Source organism: Heterodontus francisci, chromosome 7 (assembly GCF_036365525.1).
Source record: "Heterodontus francisci isolate sHetFra1 chromosome 7, sHetFra1.hap1, whole genome shotgun sequence".
In the NCBI taxonomy this organism is placed as follows: domain Eukaryota; kingdom Metazoa; phylum Chordata; class Chondrichthyes; order Heterodontiformes; family Heterodontidae; genus Heterodontus; species Heterodontus francisci.
This window is the reverse complement of record NC_090377.1, coordinates 13,336,227-13,360,978: the sequence shown is the minus strand read 5'-3', so window position 1 is coordinate 13,360,978 and position 24,752 is coordinate 13,336,227. Positions and strand designations below refer to the sequence as shown.

General features: G+C 45.2%; 1 protein-coding gene across 6 annotated transcripts in view; it reads right to left on the bottom strand.

Moving 5' to 3' along the window:
- cfap65 (cilia and flagella associated protein 65) overlaps positions 1–24,752 on the bottom strand; it is a 473,759-nt gene that overhangs the window by 256,728 nt on the left and 192,279 nt on the right. For 4 of the 6 annotated variants that reach the window (XM_068034809.1, XM_068034810.1, XM_068034811.1 and 1 more), the window contains exon 35: positions 4,430–4,628. In XM_068034809.1, coding sequence (XP_067890910.1) covers positions 4,430–4,628 — 199 coding nt within the window. Of the gene's footprint in view, positions 1–4,429; positions 4,629–14,742; positions 15,295–24,752 lie in introns of those variants that run through there. The other 2 variants (XM_068034813.1, XM_068034815.1) reach the window with 2 other exon arrangements.

Below are 24,752 nucleotides of genomic sequence, written 5' to 3'. Positions count from 1 at the left end.
GGTGGGGATGTGGTAGGAATATGGGATTAGTGTAGGATTAGTATAAATGGGTGGTTGATGTTCAGCACAGACTCGGTGGACCGAAGGGCCTGTTTCAGTGCTGTATCTCTAATCTAATCTAATCTAATCTAACAACAAGCTCCCACAAACAGAAATATCATAATAATGAGATCAAGTGTTTTAGTGTAACTGTTTGAGGGATAGCGGGGAGAACTCCCTTGCTCTTTCTTATATATTGCCATGAGCTCTTTTACATCCACCCGAGAGGGCCTCAGTTTAACAGCACCTCCTGTTGTGCAGTACTGAGGAACGTCGGCCTAGCTCATAAGCTCAAGCCCCTGGAGTGGAAATACCTGCTGACCCAAGAGGTGAGAGTGGTAGCACTGATGGGATGTCCTGAGATTCTAAATGCAAATGGTTTTCTTCTTTGTCCACACAGCACGACTGATTCTTAATGGCCTCTGAAGTGGCTTAGCAAGTCACCCATTGATTAGGAATGGGGAAGAAAAGCAACCTTGCTGGTGTTACCACATGCCAAGAATAAACATTTAACCAAACAACTTTGTAAGTTTGCAGACCATTGCAGGGTGGAAGGAAGGGGGGACGCTGGTAGATGCGGAACATCTAATCACACACACCAGGTACATCTCCACACCTACACAAAAGTGAGGAACGTGAAAACATTCAAATTCCTCAGTGCCAAACTCCCGCATCTTATTGAGCATAAAACTCAGCAAAACTTTGGGCTACAGTTTGAGTACATTCGCAATTTAACACAGGCCGTGTGGTGAGTGTAATGTGCTCGGGAAGAACAGGTGAATTTGGACTTCTGGTTCCCAAAGCTCTCCAGAACTGGGGGTTTTCCTCACCTCATGCCTGGGTCAGTTGTAACTAACTGATAGAGACTGATAGCTATAATTGGTCAAAAAATCCATTATCATTGGTTCCCATTTCCAGCTCTGTAACATCGCCTGACTTCGCCCCTGTCTCAGCTCTTCTGTTGCTGAAAACCTCATTCATGCCCTTGTTACCTCTAGACTTGAATATTCCAACTTACTTCTGGCCTGGTCTCCCATCTTCCACCCTCCACAAACTTGAGGTCGTCTAAAACTCTGCTGCCCATTTTTTAAACTCGCACCAAGTCCCATTCATCCATCACCCCTGTGCTTTCTGACCTACATTACCTCCCAGTCAAACAGCATTTTAATTTTAAATTCTCATCCTTGTTCTCAAATCCCTCCATGGCCTCGCCCATTCCTATCGCTGTAAACTCCTCCAGCCCCACAATCCTTCGAGATATCGTGCTCCTCTAATTCTGGTCTCTTGAGCATTCCCTATTTTAATCGCTCCACCACTGGAAGCCACGCCTTCAGTTGCCTTGGCCCCAAGCTCTGGAATACCCTTCCTGCCCCTCTCCATTTCGCTTTCCTCCTTTAAGACACTCCTTAAAACCTATCTCTTTGATCAAGCTTTTAGTCATCTGGCCTAATATCTCCTTATGTGGCTCGGTGTCAAATTTTGTTTTATAATGCTCCTGTGAAGCACCTTGGGATGCTTTAATACATTAACGGTGCAATATAAATATAAGTTGTTGTTTCCTACATTACAACAGTGACTACACTTCAAAAGTACTTCATTGGCTGCAAAGCTGCTTTGGGATGTCCTGAGGTTGGGAAATGTGCTTTATAAATGCAAGTCTGTCTGTCGTTGTTTACATGCAACTACCAGGGTCTTCCTTTTATTTATTTAGAGATACAGCACTGAAGCAGGCCCTTCGGCCCACCGAGTCTGTGCCGGCCAACAACCACCCATTTATACTAACCCTACAGTAATCCCATATTCCCTACCACCTACCTACACTAGGGGAAATTTACAATGGCCAATTTACCTATCAACCTGCAAGTCTTAGGCTGTGGGAGGAAACCGGAGGACCCGGCGAAAACCCACGCGGTCACAGGGAGAACTTGCAAACTCCGCACAGGCAGTACCCAGAATCGAACCCGGGTCCCTGGAGCTGTGAGGCTACGGTGCTAACCACTGCGCCACTGTGCGTTCTGATGTGTCTATCACCCTCAACGAGGTGAGGTGAACTTGGGGACATTTTTCTACATTAAAAACAATTATATTATATATACACATACAATACACGGCAAGCTGCTGTGGGTGATGCAACCAACTCTTTTTATACCGTAATATGCTTCCTTTTCTAAGTTTTCCAGCAATACAGTAATCTGCAGTCAAAATGTAGATCTGCATCCTGTTTGTAGTAATATTGTTACGTCAAAACAGGAGGTGTGCAACTGCAGGCTCTGGAGAATTTCCAACACTTCTCACATACCTCCTGCAGGAGAACACAAAGCCTCAGAAACTCAGCATTTGAGAAATCACAGGTGCAAGTTTAAATCCTGTCATTCCATGACAGACCATTTTCGAGGAACAGGAATGGGTCATTTAACCCCTGAAGCCTGTCAATGGACAGCAGGGTCCCCAATCCGCTGACAGTCACTGTCAAAGCGTGGACAGTGTGTTTGTAGGTTCCCCAAGGCTACATCATCTCACCTGCAATAAGGAACATCACAGCAAAGCCATTTCCTTCTAAAGCCACAAGAGATCAACTAGTTTAAAATACAGGATATACAATGGTACATAGGAACAGGAGGCGGCCCTCAAGCATGTTCCGCCATTCAATGGCTGTGTCTCTTTTCTTTTGAATGCAGAAGGCTGAGTGACCTAACAGAGGTCTTTAGAATTATGAAAGGTTTTGATAGAGTGGATACAGAATGCTTCCACTTGTGAAGAGCATAACTAGAGGCCATCGACATAAGAGTCACCAAGAAATCCAATAGGGAATTCAGAAGAAACTTCTTTATCCAGAGAGTGGTGTGGAACTCGCTACCACAGGGAGTAGTTGAAGCAAACAGTAAAGATGCAGTTATGGGGAAACTAGATGAACACATGAGGGAGAAAGGAATAGAGAGTTATGCTGATAGAATGAGATGAGGAAAGATGAGTGCAGCATAAACAACAGCATGGATTGGTTGGGTCAAATAGCCTGTTTCTGTGCCATATATTCCATGTAATTCTACGTAAGTTCAAGGAATACAACCCAAGTTTCGAGTTCCAATCATCTGCAGTTGGTGCAGCCTTTCCTTTTCTGGAGTTTAAGTGGCTCAGAAACAGTGTGAAGCAAAAACGTCCAAGTTAAAGAGCAGAGACAGTTTAAGCAGTGACCCGTGCTACTGCAAACTTATAAATAACTGCACACCTGGAGGAGGAAGAGAAGAGGTGAAAGGTAGTCAGACTGAGACCTGCGGGAGGCACAGCCCCATTTTGAGTTGGGCTGCAGGCCCCAAACTTGACTGCAGCAGAACAGATTTTATTTTTAGGGTGTGGCTGACGCAGGCAAGGCTGTGTTTATTGAGCACTTCTGGTTCTCCTGCAAAATGTTACAGCTGTGCAAAGCTCTGCTTAGACTCTATCTGGAGAAAGTGTATTAGGTTCTGGGCATCGCACCTCAGGAAGGATATTCTGGCTGGGAGGGGGTGCAGCACAGATTCACCAGAATGATCCCGGGGCTAAAAGGGTTAAATTATGAAGACAGGATATATAGACTAGGCTTGTATTCCTTAGGGTATAGAAGATTAAGGGAATGATCTAATTGAGGTGCTTAATATGATTAAAAGGTTTGATAGGGTAAGATAGAGAGAAACTATTTCTTTTGGTTGGGGGAGTCCAGAACAAGGAGACATCACATTAAAGGCATTAAAGAGATAAGACATTCAAGGTGATATCAGGAAGCACTTCTTCACACAAAGCATACTGGAAATCTGGATCTCTCTCCCTCAAAAAGTTGTTGAGGCTGGGCGTTAAGTGAAAATTTCCAAACTGATATTGATAGATCTCTGTTGGACAAGTGTATTAACAGAAATGGAACCAAGGCGGGTAGATAGAGTTAAGATACAGATCAGCCATGATCTAACTGAATGACGGAACAGGCTCAAGGGGCTGAATGTAGAGGCGTGAAAAGGAAACCCGACCCAAGTCTGAATGCTGGACTGGGAAGCCCGACCCAACCTGAACCCGACACACGCCATCGGATCCCATCGGGGTCAAGTCGGGTAGCAGGCCTTTACCCATGTACCGATGTAAAGGCCTGTCACCCGACCCCGACCCGACCCCGACGGGTCCTGACGATGTGTTTGGTTCGGGACAGGTCGGGTTGGACTTCCGGGTCCGGAATTCGGGCTTACGTCGGGTTTCCTTTGCACACCTCTAGCTGAATGGTCTTCTCTTGTCCTTACGGTTAGCCAACCAATTCCATTAAAATTTTATTGTGTGACTCCCAGGACGGTAAAAGGTGAACTAGGTGGTGCCAGGCCTTTGCTCATCCATCAGTTCCTATGTTTGTAACATGAATCTAAAGACGTACCTGTGCCCTTTGTTTGAGATCACTGGAGTTCATCTCCTCCCACCAGACACTGTCGAGATCCGAGAGCATCAGTCTGTAGGCAGCATCACTAAAAGAGGCCTTCAGCAGGAAAGGAGAGTCACCAATAGACACGGAGATCCACGGCTGAGCCAGGAGATCATCAGCCAACTTCTCCAACACAGCCATTGAAAGTAAGTCTCTGGAGTTAAAGAAAAGGAAGTCTTACATTTATATAGCAACTTTTATAACCGGGGGATGTCCCAAAGTGATTTACAGCCAATGAAGTACTTTTTTTAAAATGCAGTCACAATTGTAATGTAGGAAATGCAGCAGCCAATTTGTGCACAGCAAGCTCCCACAAACAGTGACATGATAATGACCAGATAATGTGTTTTACTACCTGAGGGATAAATATTGTCCAGGACACTGGGGATAACGCCATTCTCCTCTTTGAAAGTGGCCATAGGATCTTATATGTTCACCTGAGAAAGCAGACAGGGGTTCCGTTTAACGTCATATCTGAATGACAGCACCTCTGACAGTGCAGCACTCCCTCAGTATCAGCCTAGATTTTGTGCTGAAGTCTCTGGAGTTGGATTTGAATCAACAACCTTCTGACTCAGAGGCAAGAGTGCTATCCACTCAGCCACGGGCTGACGAGGCTAGTTAGTGAGGCTGGCGACATTCTCTGATAAACATTAGTTCCTACTTTAGCTTCCTGACTCCTAAAAGAGGAAAAGAAAATTAGGATTGAGAATAGTCCATTGAGCCCATATAATGAAAACAGAAAGTGCTGGAAATACTCAGCAAGTCTGGCAGTATCTGTGAACAGAGAAACAGAGTTAACGTTGCAGGTCTGCAACCTTTCATCAGAACTCATATTCTCTTTTCCGAGATCAACCTACGGGAAGGACTCAACAGATTGGGTTCTACTTAATGGAAAAGAAAAGACCAAGGGGTGACCTAATAAAGGTGTTCAATATCAAGAAAGGTTCTGACAGAAGTTTGGAATTCTCTTCCACAAACAGCAGTTGATGCGAGATCAATTGTTCATATTTTAAAACTAAGATTGATAAATTATTGTTATTCAATGTTATTAAGGAATATGGGGCAAAGGTGGGTATATGGAGTTCGGTTGCAGATCAGCCATGATCTTGTTAAATGGTGGAACAGGCTCAAGGGGCCAAATGGCCTCCTCCTGTTCCTGTTTCTAAGGGATAAATATGAAAGGCGCTATATAAATGACAGCTCTTTCTTTCTTAGGAGAGGTAACACCCCAATACAGAGTTTCAAGGTAAAACTATTAATAACAGGAAAATAGACCAGAAATATAAAATACTGCTGATTTTTTTTTAGGTAATTCTCCACAAAACATCTACAAAAAAATATTTATATTGCGAATAAAGAAACTAATCTCACTCCCTTTTTCATTATTCTATAAAAAAAAGTTGTAAATGTTGTGAAACAGAGATAAGTCTAAATAAATGACTTAATAAATAATAATAAAAGATGTTGCTATCAACGAGGGGATTGTTGATACTGAGGGACCCCAGGGAGCCTCGAAACTGGAGGCACCACGTGTGGGAAAGAGATTTAAAGACAAACACGAGAACTGCCCCCAGCTGGAAAATTAAACTAAACGATTTAAAGTTTTAAATTGTTTAAAAATAGAAAGATTTTTTTTTAAAACCAAACCTCAGCTCCAACTCACTCACTTCCTGTTACTGCCGCCGGGTCGTCCGTAATCTCAGTCCTCACCACAACAAGCGGCACGTCTCAATCGTTCCGCCCCTTCAACTGAACTGTTGGACTATCACAGAGGGGCAAAAAAGGCCATTTCTTCAAACTGTTGGTTAGCTGAACTCCCAGGAGATAACAAATAAACATCTCCGTTTCCCTTTGCCATCTGAAATTCTTAAACTTTCTTTTACTCTTATACTTTCTCCTTATATCTAAGTTGTTTTCAAGGACAAAACATTTGTGTTTTCTCTTTAAAAAATAACTTCAACCCTTTTTTCCTTTTCCAACACTATGACTAAAGAAAATAAAATATTTCGAGCTTTGTCTTCACACGGATTTTAAAGAACTAATTTAATATTATTAATTATAAGTTTCACAATAGAATCATATAAATAGAATCCAAAATGTATTTGGAAACTTTTTGAACAAGATTGATTACAATTATGGCAGATTAACTGCAGATTTTTAGTAAGGGTCCCTAAAGTTTGTGTTTCAATTCTTAATCTGCCAACAAGATTCATACATCCCCACCCCAGGTCTGGTTAATTTTAAAAAAATTTCTTTCCTTTTTGACCTTGAATCAAGCACCGTTTGGAGTAACAAGTATCAGAGAATTGTGTTTTTTTTTGGATGACAGCTGTTGGTGATGATTCTGAATTCCCATTTACACCTCCTCAAGATATGTCTTTTGTTACTTTAGCGAGCTGTAGATGCTTAGTCATTGAGTATATTCAACACCGCACGACAAAAAAAGGACAGGTACCAGCCGATTGTTTTGAAAGCTGGAACGTCAGAACTGGCCTGTCAGAAGACCTTACACAAATCAACGATTCTCGGAAGACCACCATCATTAACAACAAGCTCACTAGACTCAATGTGGACATTGCAGCACTTCAGGAGACACGCCTCCCCGCGAGCGGATCTCTAACAGAGCAAGACTACACCTTCTTCTGGCAGGGTAGGGATCCTGAAGAACCAAGACAGCATGGAGTGGGCTTCGCCATCAGAAACTCTTTGCTCAGCATGATAGAGCCACCCTCAAATGGCTTGGAACGCATACTATCCATCCGACTGCTCACCGCCTCTGGTCCAGTACACCTACTCAGCATCTATGCTCCAACACTCTGCTCCCCAACTGAAGTTAAAGACCAGTTATATGAGGAACTCCATAATATCATTAGTAGCATTCCCAAGACGGAACATTTGTTCCTGCTGGGGGACTTTAACGCCAGGATTGGGGCCGACCATGACTCATGGCCCTCTTGCCTTGGGCGCTATGGCATTGGAAGGATGAATGAGAATGGACAGAGACTGCTGGAGTTGTGTACCTATCACAACCTCTGCATCACCAGCTCATTCTTTCATACTAAACTCTGTCACCAGGTTTCATGGAGGCACCCAGGATCACGTCATTGGCACCAGCTGGACCTCATCGTCACAAGGCAAGCCTCGATAAACAGCGTCCAAATCACACGCAGCTTCCACAGTGCAGACTGTGACACCGACCACTCCCTGGTGTGCAGCAAAGTTAGACTCAAACCAAAGCTGCATAACTCCAAGCAGAAGGGCCGCCCGCGCATCAACACAAACAGAATTTCTTATCCACAGCTGTTATATAAGTTTCTAAATTCACCTGAAAAAGCCCTTCAAAACACTCCTACAGGGGATGCAGAGATCAAGTGGGCCCACATCAGAGATGCTATCTATGACTCAGCAATGACCACCTATGGCAAATGTGAGAAGCAGAATGCAGGCTGGTTTCAATCTCACTTTGAGGAGCTGGAACCTGTCATAGCCGCTAAGCGCATCGCACTGTTGAACTACAAGAAAGCCCCCAGCAAGTTAACACCCGTAGCATTTAAAGTAGCCAGAAGCGCTGCACAAAGAACAGCCAGGCGCTGTGCAAATGACTACTGTCAACACCTATGCAGTTGGTCTCCGACACCAGAAGCATCAGAGGAATGCATGAAGAGAGCTTTTGGGCCAACCATCAGGAAGATCGCCCCCCCTCAAGTCTAAATCAGGGGACATTATCACTGACCAATGCAAGCAAATGGACCGCTGGGTGGAGCACTACCTAGAACTGTACTCCAGGGAAAATGTTGTCACTGAGACCGCCCTCAATGCAGCCCAGTCTCTGCCAGTCATGGATGAGCTGGATGAACAGCCAACAAAATCGGTACTTAGTGATGCCATTGATTCTCTAGCCAGTGGAAAAGCCCCTGGACAGGACGGCATTACCCCTGAAATAATCAAGTGTGCCAAGCCTGCTATACTTTCAGCACTCCATGAACTGCTTTGCCTGTGCTGGGATGAGGGAGCAGTACCACAGGACATGCACGATGCCAATATCATCACCCTCTATAAGAACAAGGGTGACTGCGGTGACTGCAACAACTACCGTGGAATCTCCCTGCTCAGCATAGTGGGGAAAGTCTTCACTCGAGTCATTTTAAACAGGCTCCAAAAGCTGGCTGAGCGTGTCTACCCTGAGGCACAGTGTGGCTTTCGAGCAGAGAGATCCACCATTGACATGCTGTTCTGCCTTCGCCAGCTACAAGAGAAATGCCACGAACAAAGGATGCCCCTCTACGTTGCTTTCATAGATCTCACCAAAGCATTTGACCTCGTCAGCAGACGTGGTCTCTTCACACTACTAGCAAAGATCAGATGTCCACCAAAGCTACTAAGCACCATCACCTCATTCCATGACAATATGAAAGGCACAATTCAGCATAGCGGTGCCTCATCAGATCCCTTTCCTTTCCTGAGTGGCATGAAACAGGGCTGTGTTCTCACACCAACACTGTTTGGGATCTTCTTCTCCCTGCTGCTCTCACATGCGTTCAAGTCTTCAGAAGAAGGAATTTTCCTCCGCACAAGATCAGATGGCAGGTTGTTCAACCTTGCCTGTCTAAGAGCGAAGAGCAAAGTACGGAAGGTCCTCATCAGGGAACTCCTCTTTGCTGACAATGCTGCATTATAGGAAGGATGTGGAAGCTATGGAAAGGGTGCAGAGGAGATTTACTAGGATGTTGCCTGGTATGGAGGGAAGGTCTTACGAGGAAAGGCTGAGGGACTTGAGGTTGTTTTCGTTGGAGAGAAGGAGGAGGAGAGGTGACTTAATAGAGACATATAAGATAATCAGAGGGTTAGATAGGGTGGATAGTGAGAGTCTTTTTCCTCGGATGGTGATGGCAAACACGAGGGGACATAGCTTTAAGTTGAGGGGTGATAGATATAGGACAGATGTCAGAGGTAGTTTCTTTACTCAGAGAGTAGTAGGGGCGTGGAACGCCCTGCCTGCAACAGTAGTAGACTCGCCAACTTTAAGGGCATTTAAGTGGTCATTGGATAGACATATGGATGAAAATGGAATAGTGTAGGTCAGATGGTTTCACAGGTCGGCGCAACATCGAGGGCCGAAGGGCCTGTACTGCGCTGCAATGTTCTAATTCTAATTCTAACATCCCACACAGAAGAGTGTTTGCAGAGACTCATCGACAGGATTGCGGCTGCCTGCAACGAATTTGGCCTCACCATCAGCCTCAAGAAAACGAACATCATGGGACAGGACGTCAGTAATGCTCCATCTATCAATATGGGCGACCACGCTCTGGAAGTGGATCAAGAGTTCACCTACCTAGGCTTAACTATCACCAGTAACCTGTCTCTCGATGCAGAAATCAACAAGCGCATGGGAAAGGCTTCTGCTGCTATGTCCAGATTAGCCAAGAGAGTGTGGGAAAATGGCGCACTGACACGGAACATGAAAGTCCGAGTGTATCAAGCCTGTGTCCTCAGTACCTTGCTCTACAGCAGTGAGGCCTGGACAACGTATGTCAGCCAAAAGCGACGTCTCAATTCATTCCATCTTCGCTGCCTTCGGAGAATCCTTGGCATCAGGTGGCATATCTCCAACACAGAAGTCCTCGAGGCGGCCAACATCCCCAGCATATACACCTTTCTGAGCCAGTGGCGCTTGAGATGGCTTGGCCATGTGAGCCACATGGAAGATGGCAGGATCCCCAAGGACGCATTGTACAGCGAGCTCGTCACTGGTATCAGACCCACCGGCCATCCATGTCTCCGCTTTAAAGATGTCTGCAAACGTGACATGAAGTCCTGTGACATTGATCAAGTGGGAGTGTCACAAGTCGTGGGAGTCAGTTGCCAGTGATCGCCAGAGCTGGCAGGCAACCATAAAGGCGGGGCTGATGAGTGGCGAGTCGAAAAGACTTAGCTGTTGGCAGGAAAAAAGACAGAAGCACAAGGGGAGAGCCAACTGTGTAACAGCCCCGACAACCAATTTCATCTGCAGCGCCTGTGGAAGAGTCTGTCACTCTGGAATTGGCCTTTATAGCCACTCCAGGCGCTGCTTCACAAACCACTGACCACCTCCAGGCACTTACCCATTGTCTCTCGAGACAAGGAGGCCAAAGAAGATATTCAAAACGGAGGTCGATAGATTTTTGGACCCTGAGGAAATGGGGATAGTGCAAGAAGGTGGCCTTGAGGTAGATTTTATTGAATGCTGGAGCAGGCTCGAAGGGCCAAATGGCCTATTCCTGCTCCTATTTCTTGTCACAGTATTGTTACAGCACAGAAGGAGGCCATTCAGCCCATCGTGTCCATACAGGCTCTCCGAAAGAGCGATTCACTCAGTTCCATTTCCCTGTCTTCTGGGTGATAGTCATTCATTATATGTTCTTACTTGTCACATTACCAGCTCTTTTTCTCTTGCACCAGCATCCCTTTTGTCATTTAATCTTTCCTACCTTCGATCCTATCATAAACCTTCCATTTTGCACCCCACTCCCCCTTTCCCTGCCTCTGTAGTTGCTAAAAATTTCATCCACGATAATGAGCTTCTAAGAACTTGGGCGATGATACGTTCCACATCTCCATAGTATTTATTTTTGGTTTCATTGGAGTTTGTCATGGCTCGTACACAGGTGTTAATAATGGTGGCATACCTCTTACGAGCCACCAAAAGTCTCATAGCTTTCAGGTGGTTATGAATCCTTCAGGAAGACATTCAAGTCTCTCTGCTGCCCATATTCTAATTTGCACATGTCCCATTCACTGAACTTCGCAAGCTCCTGCTTCATCAACTTCTGAACTGTGAAATCCCTCCGTGGCCTCACCCGTCCCCATCTCTGTAACCGCCTCCAGCCTTACAACCCTATAAGATTTCTGTGCTTCTTCAATACTGGCCTTTAGTGCAACCCTGATTTTCTTCACTCCAGCATTGGCAGCCGTGCTTTCAGCTGCCTGGGCCCAAAACTATGTAGTACTCTCCCTAAATATCTCCTTTTTTCTAGCTCGCACCCATCCATTAAGATGTTCCTTAAAAACTACCTCTTTGACCATGTTTTTGATCATCTGTCCAAATATCTTTATGTGACTCAGTGTCAAATTTTGTTAGATAATGCTGCACTGAAGTGCCTTGGCATGTTTTACTACATTAAAGGTGGGAAATAAATGCAATTTATGGTTGTTGATATCATGTTGGATTTCACAACAAAGCCAATCACAGATTCTCTACATTGCTCTTTGAAGCAACTAAACAAAAGGTGTAACTCTGTATTAACCACTTCCAGCCTACCTTCTTCAATTAGACGCATTTTGCTGACAGCAATAATGTTAATATTATACGATTGTCCTTCCCGACCAATCAGTGCACTTCTTTCAGGTCTACCCTATGATTCAGTATTGAGGAACATTCGCATATTTCAAGCTGGTATATTTAAGTTAATGTTTCAACTACTTTTCTGGGATTCCCATCAGCTGAGGTAAACCAACCAGGGGTTACTGAAGAAGGCATTGTTCAGGGCAGTTCATCTAGCCCCTTCCTCTTGCTATGGAGGTTAGCAGAACACTCAACTCTGATTAAGAAGGCAATGGTTGGAAGCAGAAAGAAAATCCAATCTGGTGAATTCCCAGGCCGGAAAATATTAGAGACAGGTTACCTGTATTGCTCTTGTGCTTTCGCTAGTTATCATGTCAATTGTTAAATTGTCAAAGCCTAGTCAGCTTCTGCAATTTTGAGGATAAAGGAGCTAATGCATTTGGAGAATTTTTACACTGTATGGAGAGCATGAAAATAGAATAAGTTTACTCCAAGGCCTGGTACCCAACGTGACTGCAGGTGTGGGTGAGTTATCCCCTGGCTCATTTGAGCTGGAAGTTGCTTGGGCCCTAAGCTTCGGAATTCCCTCACTAAACTTCTCCACTTCCCTCTCCTTTCTTTAAGATGATCCTAAAAACCTACCTCTTTGACCAAGCTTTTGGTCACCTGTCCTAATATCTCAAGTGGCTTGGTGACATAGTAAAACGTCCCAAAGCGTTTCACTGGAGCATTATCAAACAAAATGTAACACTGAGCCACATAAGAAAACATTAAGACAGATGACCAAAAGTTGGGTCAAAGATGTAGGGGTAAAAGAAAGGCATTAAAGGAGAAGACTGAGTTAAAGATGTGGAGAGGTTTAGGGAGGTATTAATTTCTGAGCTTGGAGCCTAGGCAACTGAAGGCATAGCAACCAATAGTGACAAAAATCCAGGATGCTGAAGAGGCCAGAATTGGAGGAGTGCAGAGATCTCACAGGGTTCTAGGGGGTTACAGAGATAGGAAGGGGCGAGGCCATGAAGGGATTTGAAAACAAGAATGAGAATTTAAAAATCGAGGTGCTATTGGACCAGGAGCCAATGTAAGTCTGCAAGCACAGGGGTGATGAGTGAACACGACTTTGTGCAAATTAGGATACGGGCTGCAGAGTTTTGGATGAGATCAATTTTATGGAGGGTGATAAATGAGAGGCTGTCCGGGAGAGTATTGGAACAGACAAGAAGGGTTGCAATGAAGAACGTGATCGTCGGCAGAACAAGAAGATTTTTCTTACTCCCTACACAAGAGTGAGAGGAGCCTTCCAGGTACAAGAGTAGTATTCAAGACATGAGCTGACTTAGACTAAGTGGAAAATGGTTGGCAAAACGAGTGTTGGTATAAAACGCATCAAGAGATTATCACAATGTAAAAGCTGAATAACATTTCCTGCCACGGACCAAGAGAAAGCGTCCTTAGATTAAATTTGTTTCTATCTTATGCCTCAGGAAGTGAGAAAAGAAAAGTGAGGCAAAAATTATTATTTTTTTATTTATTCGTGGGATGTGGACGTCGCTAGCTAGGCCAGCATTTATTGCCCATCCCTAATTGCCCTTGAGAAGGTGGTGGTGAGCTGCCTTCTTGAACCGCTGCAGTCCATTTGGGGTAGGTACACCACAGTGCTGTTAGGAAGGGAGTTCCAGGATTTTGACCCAGCAACAGTGCAGGAATGGCGATATAGTTCCAAGTCAGGATGGTGTGTGACTTGGAGGGGAACTTGCAGGTGGTGGTGTTCCCATGTATTTGCTGCCCTTGTCCTTCTAGTTGGTAGAGGTCGTGGGTTTGGAAGGTGCTGTCTAAGGAGCCTTGGTGCATTGCTGCAGTGCATTTTGTAGATGGTACACACTGCTGCCACTGTGTGTCAGTGGTGGAGAGAGTGAATGTTTGTGGATGGGGTGCCAATCAAGCGGGCTGCTTTGTCCTGGATGGTGTCGAGCTTCTTGAGTGTTGTTGGAGCTGCACCCATCCAGGCAAGCGGAGAGTATTCCATCACACTCCTGACTTGTGCCTTGTAGATGGTGGACAGGCTTTGGGGAGTCAGGAGGTGAGTTACTTGCCGCAGGATTCCTAGCCTCTGACCTGCTCTTGTAGTCACGGTATTTATATGGCTACTCCAGTTCAGTTTCTGGTCAATAGTAACCCCTAGGATGTTGATAGTGGGGGATTCAGCGATCGTAATGCCATTGAATGTCAAGGGGAGATGGTTAGCTTCTCTCTTGTTGGAGATGGTCATTGCCTGGCACTTGTGTGGCACGAATGTTACTTGCCACTTATCAGCCCAAGCCTGGATATTGTCCGGATCTTGTTGCATTTCCACACGGACTGCTTCAATATCTGAGGAGTCGCGAATTAAAGGCTGGCTACCCGAGCCGAACCCAACAGGACCCGACGACATGTGTCGGGTTCGGGTCGGGTCACACTTCCGGGTCTGGCATTCGGCCTCGGGTTGGACACGCTCTACCACAACCTCAAGTAAGTGGCTCCAATGTTAATTTACTTTTTGGGCTTGACAGGTGTTTTTTTTTACAGTTATTTGAAGTTTGTGCAGATAAGGAACAAAGTGAAAAAAGGAAGGTAGGTTAACTGATGGTTGGTCGGGTCGGGTCAGGCGCGGGAAAAAAAGGAAGGACCCGGGCCGGGTCGGGCTTGGGGTCAGATGTGGTTCTGTCGGGCTCGGGTCGGGTTTCATTTGCAGACCTGAGCTGGCCTTTATCGTGAATGTTGCTGAACATTGTGCAATCATCAGCAAACATCCCCACTTCTGACCTTATGATTGAACGAAGGTCATTGAAGCAGCTAAAGATGGTTGCGCCTAGGATACTACCCTGAGATACTCCTGCAGTGATGTCCTGGAGCTGAGATGATTGACCTTCAACAACCACAACCATCTTAATTGTAATCACTTTTAATTGTTTTAATGATATAATAAAAGATACTATTGTGACATCCTCTTTAACAAATATTGGGATGTTCAGCAAAATCTAGTAATTAAACACATCCTTTACATTAAGTACCTCCCAACCCAAAATATGCAATGCTGCAGCCAAGCCAATCTTTCCAATTGTCTGCATTTTAATTCTGTAAATATTTTTGCTAGCTCTATTAAATAACTATAATTTATTACACTAAATTCATTAAAGTTCTAGACTTGTCCCTTTCTTTTTTTCCCTCTTCCTCTGGTTGGAATCAGATGGTTTCTCTTGTTTTACCTAAGGTTTGCCCTAATCCCAGAGAGACACCTTCTCACTGAGGGCTTAGCACCTCTCAATGGGAAAGGCATCAGTTCAAATGTTAGATAGTGCGGCTGCTGATACCAGTGATGGTCAGTGGAAAGTTAATTTTAAGGAGGTCGTTGGGAGTCAGCCACTTCTTTCTTGGAATCCCGTCAAAAGATGGAGTTATTAGATTCATGACTGCAATTGATGCTGGCCTCTTCCTTTCAAACAGATATGAAACTCTGATGAACAACAAGGGAGAAAGAAAAAAATAAAATCACAATTAGAAATCATATATGAGTGATAGCAATAAAAACATTTTTGACACCGAGCCGTATGAGGAGATATCAAGACAGATGATCAACAAAGAGATAGATTTTAAGGAATGTCTTAAAGGAAGAGGGCTAGGTAGGGAGGCAGAGAGGCTTAGGGAGGGAATTCCAGAGCCTAGGGCCTAGGCAGCTGAACGCACGGCTGCCAAAGGTGGAACGATTAAAATTGGGGATGTGCAAAATGCCAGAATTGGAAGAGTGCAGGGATCTCATCCAGTTGTCGGGCTGGAGGAGGTCACAGAGATAGGGAGGGCGAGGCCATGGAGTGACTTGAAAGCAAGGATGAGGATTTTAAAATTGAGGCGTTGCCGGACAGAGAACCAGAGTAGGTCAGCAAACATGGGGTGATGAATGGTGGAACAGGTACATATGAACATACGAATTAGGAGCAGGAGTAGACCACTTGGAACCTCAAGCCTGCTCCACCATTCAATAAGTTCATGGTTGAATTGATTTCTCCACATTACCACCTACCCCCGATAACCTTTTACCCCCTTGCTTATCAAGAATCCATCTACCTCTGCCTCAAACATATTCATTTTGAGTAAGAGTGTTCCAAAGACTCACGACCCTCTGCGAGAAAAAATTTCTCCTCATCTCTGTCTTAAATGGGTGACCCGTTATTTTTAAACAGTGACCCCCTAGTTCTAGATTTTCCCACAAGGGGAAACATCCTTTCCACATCCACCCTGTCAAGACTCCTCAGGATCTTATATGTTTCAATCAAGTCGCCTCTTACTCTTCTAAATTCCAGCAGATGCAAGCCTAGCCATTCAATCTTTCCTCATAAGATAGCCAACCCATTCCAGGTATCAGTCTCGTAAATCTTCTTTGAACTTTACAACGCATTTACATCCTTCCTTAAATAAGGAGACCAGTACTGTACACAGTACTCCAGATGTGGTCTCACCAATGCCCTGAAGCATAACCTCTCTACTTTTGTATTTAATTCCCCTCACAATAAACGATAACATTCTATTAGCTTTCCTAATTACGTGCTGTACCTGCATGGTAACCTTTTGCGGTTCATACACTAGGACACCCAGATTCCTCTGAATCTCAGAGCTCTGCAATCTCTCACCATTTAGATAATATGCTTCTTTTTTATTCTTCCTGCCAAAGTGGACAATTTCACACTTTCCCCACGTTATACTTCGTTTGCCAGGTCTTTGCCCACTCACATAACCAATCTATATCCCTTTGTAGCCTCCTTACGTCCTCTTCACAAGTTACTTTCCTACCTATCTTTGTGTCATCAGCAATTTTAGCAACCAGACCTTCAGTCCCTTCATCTAAGTCATTTATATAAACTGTAAAAAGTTGAGGCCCCAGCACAGATCCCTGTGGCACACCACTCGTTACATCTTGCTAACCAGAAAATGACCCATTAATGCCTACTCTCTGTTAGCTAACCAATCTTCTAACCATGCCAATTATGTATCCTTTATAGTGAAGACCGATGCAAAATACTGTTCATCTGCCATCTCCTTAATATCCATTATTAATTCCCCAGACTCACTTTCTATAGGACAAACATCCACTTTGTTAACTCTTCTCTTTTTTAAATATCTGTAGGAACTCTTCCTATCTGTCTTTATATTTCTAGCTAGCTTTCTCTTGTACTCTAATTTTACCTTCCTTGTCAATCTTTTAGTCATTCTTTGCTGTTTTTTTATATTCTGTCCAATTTTCTGACCTGCCTCCCATCTTTGTGCAATTATAGGCTTTTTCTTTAAGTTTGATACTATCTTTAACTGTTTTAGTTAACCACGGATGGCGGGTCCACTCCTTGGAATTTATCTTTCTCATTGGAATGTATCTATTCTGTGTATTCTGAAATATCCCCTTAAATGTCTGCCACTGCATCTCTATTGACCTATCCCTTAACTTAATTTGCCAGATTACTTTAGCTACCTCTGCTTTCATGACCTCATAATTGCCCTTATTTAAGTTTAAAATACTGGTCTTGGACCCACTCTTCTCTTCCTCAAACTGAATGTAAGAGGGGTTGAATGGCCTACTGCTGTTCTGATGAAACTTGGTTTGTTTTAATATTGTTCCCACTCTTTCTCATTTGTTCCCTGAATTTCTTTTCATCTGCAGGTGAGAAGTCAGACCTTCTCCCCCTTCCAGCACCTCACCCCACACAACCATGGTTGAGCAATGCTGAGGCAAAGGGAAGGATCTGAATCTGGGGTACCTAGAACCATTTTTTGTGCACTCCAGAAGGTGTGAGGTAATGTCTGCATAGTCATAGTACTAACTCAGTTTCCAGATGGCCACAAAGGCCTTTCACATCTGGCCAGCCAACAACCAGTCGGCCGTTCCATCCTAGTGTCATAGAGTCTCACTCACCCTCCCTGCTCCCCCCCAAAGTCCTACAATTTTCTTCCCTTCAAGTATTTATCCAATTCTCTTTTGAGAGTTACAATTGAATCTGCCTCCACCACCCTTTCAGGCAGCGCATTCCAAATCATAACAACTCACTGCAGGAAAAAAAATTCTCATCTCACCTCCGGTTATTTTGCCAATTACCTTAAATCTGTGTTCTCTGGTTACTGACCCATCTGCTACTGGTAGCAGTTTCTCCTTCTTTATCAAAATCCTTCATAATTTTAAACGCCTCTATTAAGTCACCCCTTAACCTTACAAAAGCAAAATACTACAGATGCCGGAAACCTGAAATAAAAACAGAAAATGCTGAAAGGTCTGTGGGGAGAGAAAAAGAGTTAACGAACTGAATATTCCCGGCTGGAAAAATGCAATCCCGATATTGGCCTAAATTTCAGGTTGGAACTCAGAAGTAGTCACGGCAGGGCATTGGGCGTGATCTTCCCGGAGAAGGCCAATCCTAGTGTTGGCTGTGGTTCAGCAGGTAGCGCTCTTGCCTCTGAGTCACAAAGTTCTAGGTTCAATTCTCACTCCAGGGCTTGAGCACAAAAATCAAAGCTGACACTCCAGTGCAGTACTGAGGGAGCAGTGCACTGTTGGGAGGTAATGTCTCTCACATGAGATGTTAAACTGAGGTCCCACCTTCTTGCTTGGGTGGATGTAAAAGATCCCATGGCACTATTTCAAAGAGGAGCAAGGGAGTTGTCTCGGGTGTCCTGGCCAATATTTATCCCTCGATCGACATCACAAAAAACAGATTATCTGTTCATTATCACATTGCTGTTTGTAGGAGTTTGCTGTGCATACTGGCTGTTGCGTTTCCTGCATTACAATGCTATCAAACTTCAAAAAGTATTTAATTGGCTGTAAAGCACTTTGAGATGTCCAGTGGTCGTGAAAGGCGCTATAGAAATGGAAGTCTTTCTTGTTTTTCAATTAAGAAGCTGCCTCCATGGGCCCCATCCAATTAGGGACGGCATCCAAGTTCCAGCATCATGCGGTCCATTCAGCACATCCCATGGATAGGGTCGTAGATTGGCAAAAGGGCCTGGGGGAAGAAGAGATGAGGAGAATTTCTTTTGTGCAGCGAGTTGGAATGCATTGCCTGAAAGTAAAGGCCTCCTCAGGTCAGGAAAAAGAAAATGTACTGTATGTGTGTAGACTAGAGTCCTGACAGTGATCATTTTATATTTTTTATATACTGTATATTTTATAATAATTAATCACTCAGGACCTTCCTGGTCTCTGCATCTCAGCTGCTCACTGGATAAACTTGCAGCAAGTATTTCAACCTGTAAAGCAGGAGTCTAGGTAATGTATAATGATAGTTTCTGAGCCTTCGGGCAACTGCTGTGTTTATTTTAAGCAATACAGATACTGGTACAGTGTGGCACAACCTGTCTTGGCACATCTCCATGGGTTTCTGTTTAACTCGTGACCAAACAATCACTGAATTCGTGGCTCCACTCTTCATCTTTTTAAACAAGTCCAATTATGACGGTGTGTGTCCGTCCCGGACCCGGCCCGACCCAAGCACAAAAGGCGGACCCAGAAGAGTGACCCAACCCCAACCCAACACATGTCGCGGGTCCTGTTGGGTTCGGGTCGGGTAGCAGGCCTTTACCTGAAAGGATGGTGGAAGCAGATTCAATAGTCACTTGCAAAGGGGAGCTGGATATCTGACTACAAAGGGGAAAAAAAGTGGCAGGTCTATGGGGAAAGAGCAACGGAATACGACTAATTGGATAGCTTTTCCAGAGAGTAGCACATGCACAGTGGGCTGAGTGGTCTCCTTCTGTGCTGTATGATTCAATTCAATGGACTGGATTTTCCCTCCTGGGAGCAGAAAACAGAAGTCGGGGCTGTTTCAGGACCTGAAACCCGACCCCGGAGGGAAAGAGTCATTCATTGGGATTTTCACGGGGGAGCCACCTTAATTGGCATGGAGACAGGTTCTCCAATTAAGGATAGTAGGTGGGCTCCAGCAGCTGGAGGGCCAATCAGAGGCCTTCCAGCTTGCGAGAAGTAGCAGGCTGTACTGGAGGGTAAGTAAGAGGGCACATCAACATGGAGGTGCCCTTTCTCCAATTTAACAAAAACCTTCAATTAGATAATAGATTCAGCAGCCAGGCCACCACTGTTAACGGGGGGAGAGAGGGAACCTCTCTATAGGACAGCCTGTGGTTGCTCTTGCACCCAGGCGGGGAGGTAGAGCCTCTAGGCCTGCCTGGAGTGCTGGCCCCAAAGCCTGCAACAGGTGCCCACCTCCAGACAGCTAAAGTGGCCCCTGCTGGTGCGAGAACCAGTCTGCCTCCTTTAATTGCACAATAAGCAAAAATGGCCCAGAGGCATGATGGAACCGGGGAACCAGCATGCCGGTTATTGGGGCTCATTTATGGCCCTGCCTGCCTCCGTTCCCAGCCCCAGTGGAGGCAGTAAATCTAGCCCAAGCAGAAAGGAATGCTGATTGCCATGGATGTTTGACCATCAAAAGGTGAATGAGCTCTTGCGGACAGGACAAAAGTTGATTGTTAACAGGGGTAAATGTCTTTATGAACGGAACTTCCCTCAAGAACATTGAATGAGGAATGCTGGAAACAGATTCAATAGTGACATTCAGAGGGAATTTGATAAATACTTGAAGGGAAAATATTACAGGGCATTGAGAAAAGACCAGGGGAGTGGGACCAGTTTGGAAGCTCGTTCAAAGATCCAGCACAGACATGATACGTCGATTAGTCTCCTTCTGTGCTGTATCATTCTATGAATTTGAATCCAAATAAAATTGGAGAACAGATAGGCATAAAAGATTAAAAGGATATGAGAGATATTGTGAGATACAATATTTCCCAGAAATCACCACCACAATACTCTTTTCCACTCCTGTAATTTCAGCAAAACATTTAGTTAATTATGATCTCATTTTTAATTCAGTGGTAAGCAAAGAAAATAGAGAATGCGCAAGAGAATAGAATTGGAGGAGCACAAAGATCTCAGAGGGTTGGAGGAGGTTACAGAAACAGGGAGGGGGTTAAGGTTAGGGCCACAGGTGCAAGAAATGGCTCCAGGCAGAACTCTTGGCAGATGGAAGATATTCCAGGGCTATGGGAAAATATGGGGAAGTGGGACTTACTGGATTACTCTTCACAAGACCTGGCACAGACTCGATGGCCGAATGGCATCCTTTTGCGCTGTACTATTGATTCTATGGAATGGGAACAATTGTTGGATAAGAATCCTTATAATTATGGCTTGCAAGTTACTGTCCTTTGTAAGGTTGATGATTGAGGTGAGGAGAACTTGGCTCATTATAAACTGAGTACCCCTAGCATAGATCATATGATAGATTTAGATGAAGGAAACGCCCATGGCATCAAGCCACCAGAATACCAAACCCACCATTTCCTCATTGGCTGGTTTCTCTAATGAGGCTCCAGAATAGCTAAAATGAAATATTAATGTCTCTTTCTTTTGTTGACATTTTCCCTTCTTGAGGTTTTCAAGATGTTTTGATGGAGTAGCACCATTGACAGCACCTTCCAAACCAGTGACCTCTACCAGGTAGCAGATGCATGGGAACACCACCACCTGCAAGTTCCCCTCCAAGCCACACACACCATTCTGACTTGGAACCGTATCGTCGTTCCTTCACTGTCGCTGGGTCACTATCCTGGAACTCTCTCCCGAACAACACTGTGGGTCTACCTACACCCCAAGGACTGCAGCAGTTCAATGCAAATAAAGACGGACAATAAATGCTGGGCTTGCCAGCAACACCCACATCCCAAGAACGAATAAAAATAAAAGTAGGTAGCAATAAAAACTATTCCCTCTGGTCAAAAACCAGAGGTCACAGATTTAAAATCATTGGCATACATCTCGAGGGAAGATGAGGAGAGTTCACTCAGAGTTCTCAGGCTCTGGATTGCTCTACCCGAAAAAGTGATGGATGCTGATTCCATAAATAATAATTTTGAAAGGGATTTGGACAAGTACTTGAGGATGAGGAACTTACAGAGTTAGGAACAGAGCAGGTTGTTAGACTAAGCACGACTGGTCTTTCAAAGATAGAATGGCTGCCTCTGTGCTGTACGTTTCTGTGGCCACATGTATCGCAAAGCGTAATTGATCTGCGCCCAGTGCTTCCGATGCAAACAGCAAACAAACTAGTGCCGCCTTCTGGTTTGTATGATAGCTGGGTGCAGCCACGGCCAAACCTGCCACTGAGTGGCCTCAAGCCTCAGCAGGGGCCCAAGTTTGTGCAACGCTAGCACCACTTTAAAGGGAAGGTGCATTATGGCTGCAGTAGGTGCTGGAATTGGTTGCAGAAGAGTGGGCAAGAAGAACACCAAATTACGGCACAACCAGAGAGTGTGGTCCAAAGTTCTCTGTCATTGTGCTGGATGCCTTGTTGGAGGAGGTGCACAGGAGGAGAAGGATCCTATATCCACAGAGGCCAGGAGGCCTTCCAGTGTGAAGGCAATGGGAGCAGATGGTCACAGCAGTCAAAGCCAGGAGTCCAGCCCCGAGAACCTGGATGCAGTGTCGCAAGAAGTTCAATGGCCCCACACAAATGGCCAAGGTCATTGAATTCATCTTCAAATGCCATATCCCACTAAGTGCACCACTAGCTTCACACACTGCTCAATGCAACACCGCCCCCCCCCCCCCCCCGGCCCCCAATATTCTTCTACCAACAATCTCTTATCAGACACAACTTATACCTCACATTCATAGCTTCATCTCACTCTCACACAGGCTATTCAACCATGATAGCCACATCACCCAAACACATTGCACTCCATTCACTGGCACACTTCCTCCTCTCTTGCAGGACAAGCTGCACCTAAGTGGCAGGGCATGGGCCTGACTACACGTCCTAACGCTGATGGCAGTCGTCATCATAGGAGCAGCCATCGCTGAGGCCATGGCCAGCGGCAGGGCTGAAGTCATCGAAGATGACAGTACACTGATACCCAACCCTCTTTCTCACATCCCACTTGCCCCTCATCCCATAATCCCTTCTGATTTACAAGCTACAGATGTTGTAAGCTCGCTTTCATCCCCATTGCCGCTGCCCCACCCACTTCACCATAACACTTCTCATGAGCCTTTCTCCTTTCAGATGCCCAAGAAATGCAACCTGGCCAGACAGTGGTGCAGGAGCAAGAACTGGAAGAGCAAGAATTCAGTGATGAGGGAGCAACATCGTCATTCGCTCTCACACTTGTAGCAATCAGCTCAGATACTGACACTGTGCATAATACAGAAGATAGCTTAGAGGCGGGATCTGCACGCAGTGAGGCACTGTTCACAAGTGGCCTGCAGCCAGGGCAGGGGACAAGGATAGTGCAAGTGCCAGCTCGATAAAAGTGAGGTCACACACGAGTACTGCCGCAGAGGACTCAGATGAGGACCTCAATTGTGTGGCCAACAGAAAAATGATGTACATGCACAATGAAGTTCTTGGTGCATAGGGAAGCCTGCCAGAAAGCCTCCAGTCAATGTCAAGGAGCATGGAAGAGTCCGGCATCAACTTGGCACAGGACTTTGTGCAGAACTTGGAGCTCATCCTTTCCAGCTTGGAAGTGGTAGCCAACTCCATTAGCACAGTTGCAGGCCCACCCATGACACAGCGTCTGATGGATGATGTCTCAGCTTCCATTGCAGCACAAGAAGAAGCCACCCAACATCTGGGTGCTGCAATGGAATCTCTGACTGCTTTCCTAAAACCTCGTATTGCTGCCATGCAAGCTCAGATGCTCTCATGCAATGTGAGCTTGCTGCCACTGGATCTCAGACTGCTGCCATCATGGCTGCAGATACTAGTGTTCAAAGAGTTGCAGGGTGTCAAAGCAGTCCGGCAATCTGTCCACCAACAGATTACTAGAATCGCTGAAGTGATGCCCTGGGACAGTGGCAGTATTTCCGTTCTGCAAATATCTGCTGTCCTCTCAGGATGACAGCATTTGTCCTCCCACCACTGCCATTCCAGTAGTGCCCTTGCTGTTGTTCATTAGCCAGCCAGGCCAGACTGCTGTTGCCCATGCTGAGGTGGTGAAGTCCAAAGCCAGGACTTCTAGGGTCAGAGCTGCTTTAGATGATCCTGCAAGGCCATCTGTAGTCTCCCCCCACCCCACCCCACCCCCACCCCCATTGAATATCAGTAGCCTTCCACCAATCATGCTGCAGCACTGGGGTAGCACTGCGTAAGAGCACGAAGACAGGCAAAGACACATGGAAGACAGGCCTTAAGGAGATGTACAAGGGTGATTAGTTGTCTGCAATATGACACTGATTTATAAATTTGGTCTGAAATGTTTATTTTGTGGTGGATTTTATTTTTGCATTGTGGTCAAGCAGATGCTGTGATGGTCCAAAACAGAGGGGAAAGAAGCTGTGAGAGCATTGGTGAATGGGAAATTGGGGTTGCTTTTACTTTTTATTCATTTGTGGGATGCGGGCATCGCTGGCCAGGCCAGCAGTTATTGCCCATCCCTAACTGCCCTTGAACTGAGTGGCTTGCTAGGCCATTTCAGAGCACATTTTAAAAGGCAACCACATTGCTGTGGGTGTGGAGTCACATGTAAGCCAGACCAGGTAAGGACCGCAGATTTCCTTCCTTTAAGGGCAATAGTGAACCAGATGGGTTTTTACAACAATTGACAATGGTTTCCGAGTCACCATTAGACTAACTGTTAATGCCAGATTTATTAATTGAATTCAAATTTCACTATCTGCTGTGGTGGGATTCAAACCCATGTCCCCAGAATATTAGCCTGGGCTCTGGATTACTAGTCTACTGGTTTACTGGTATCGGAGTGGGATGAATCAATCACGGGTATCATGACTGTTAGCTGCCTCCTCCTCTTCCTTATCCTCAGCTGCTTGCTGTATAGTTGGTGGAAAAGGTTGTGTCCTCATGACGGCGAGGTTCAGCAGCTAAACTGCCCCTTCAGATTTTCAGCAACCATCCA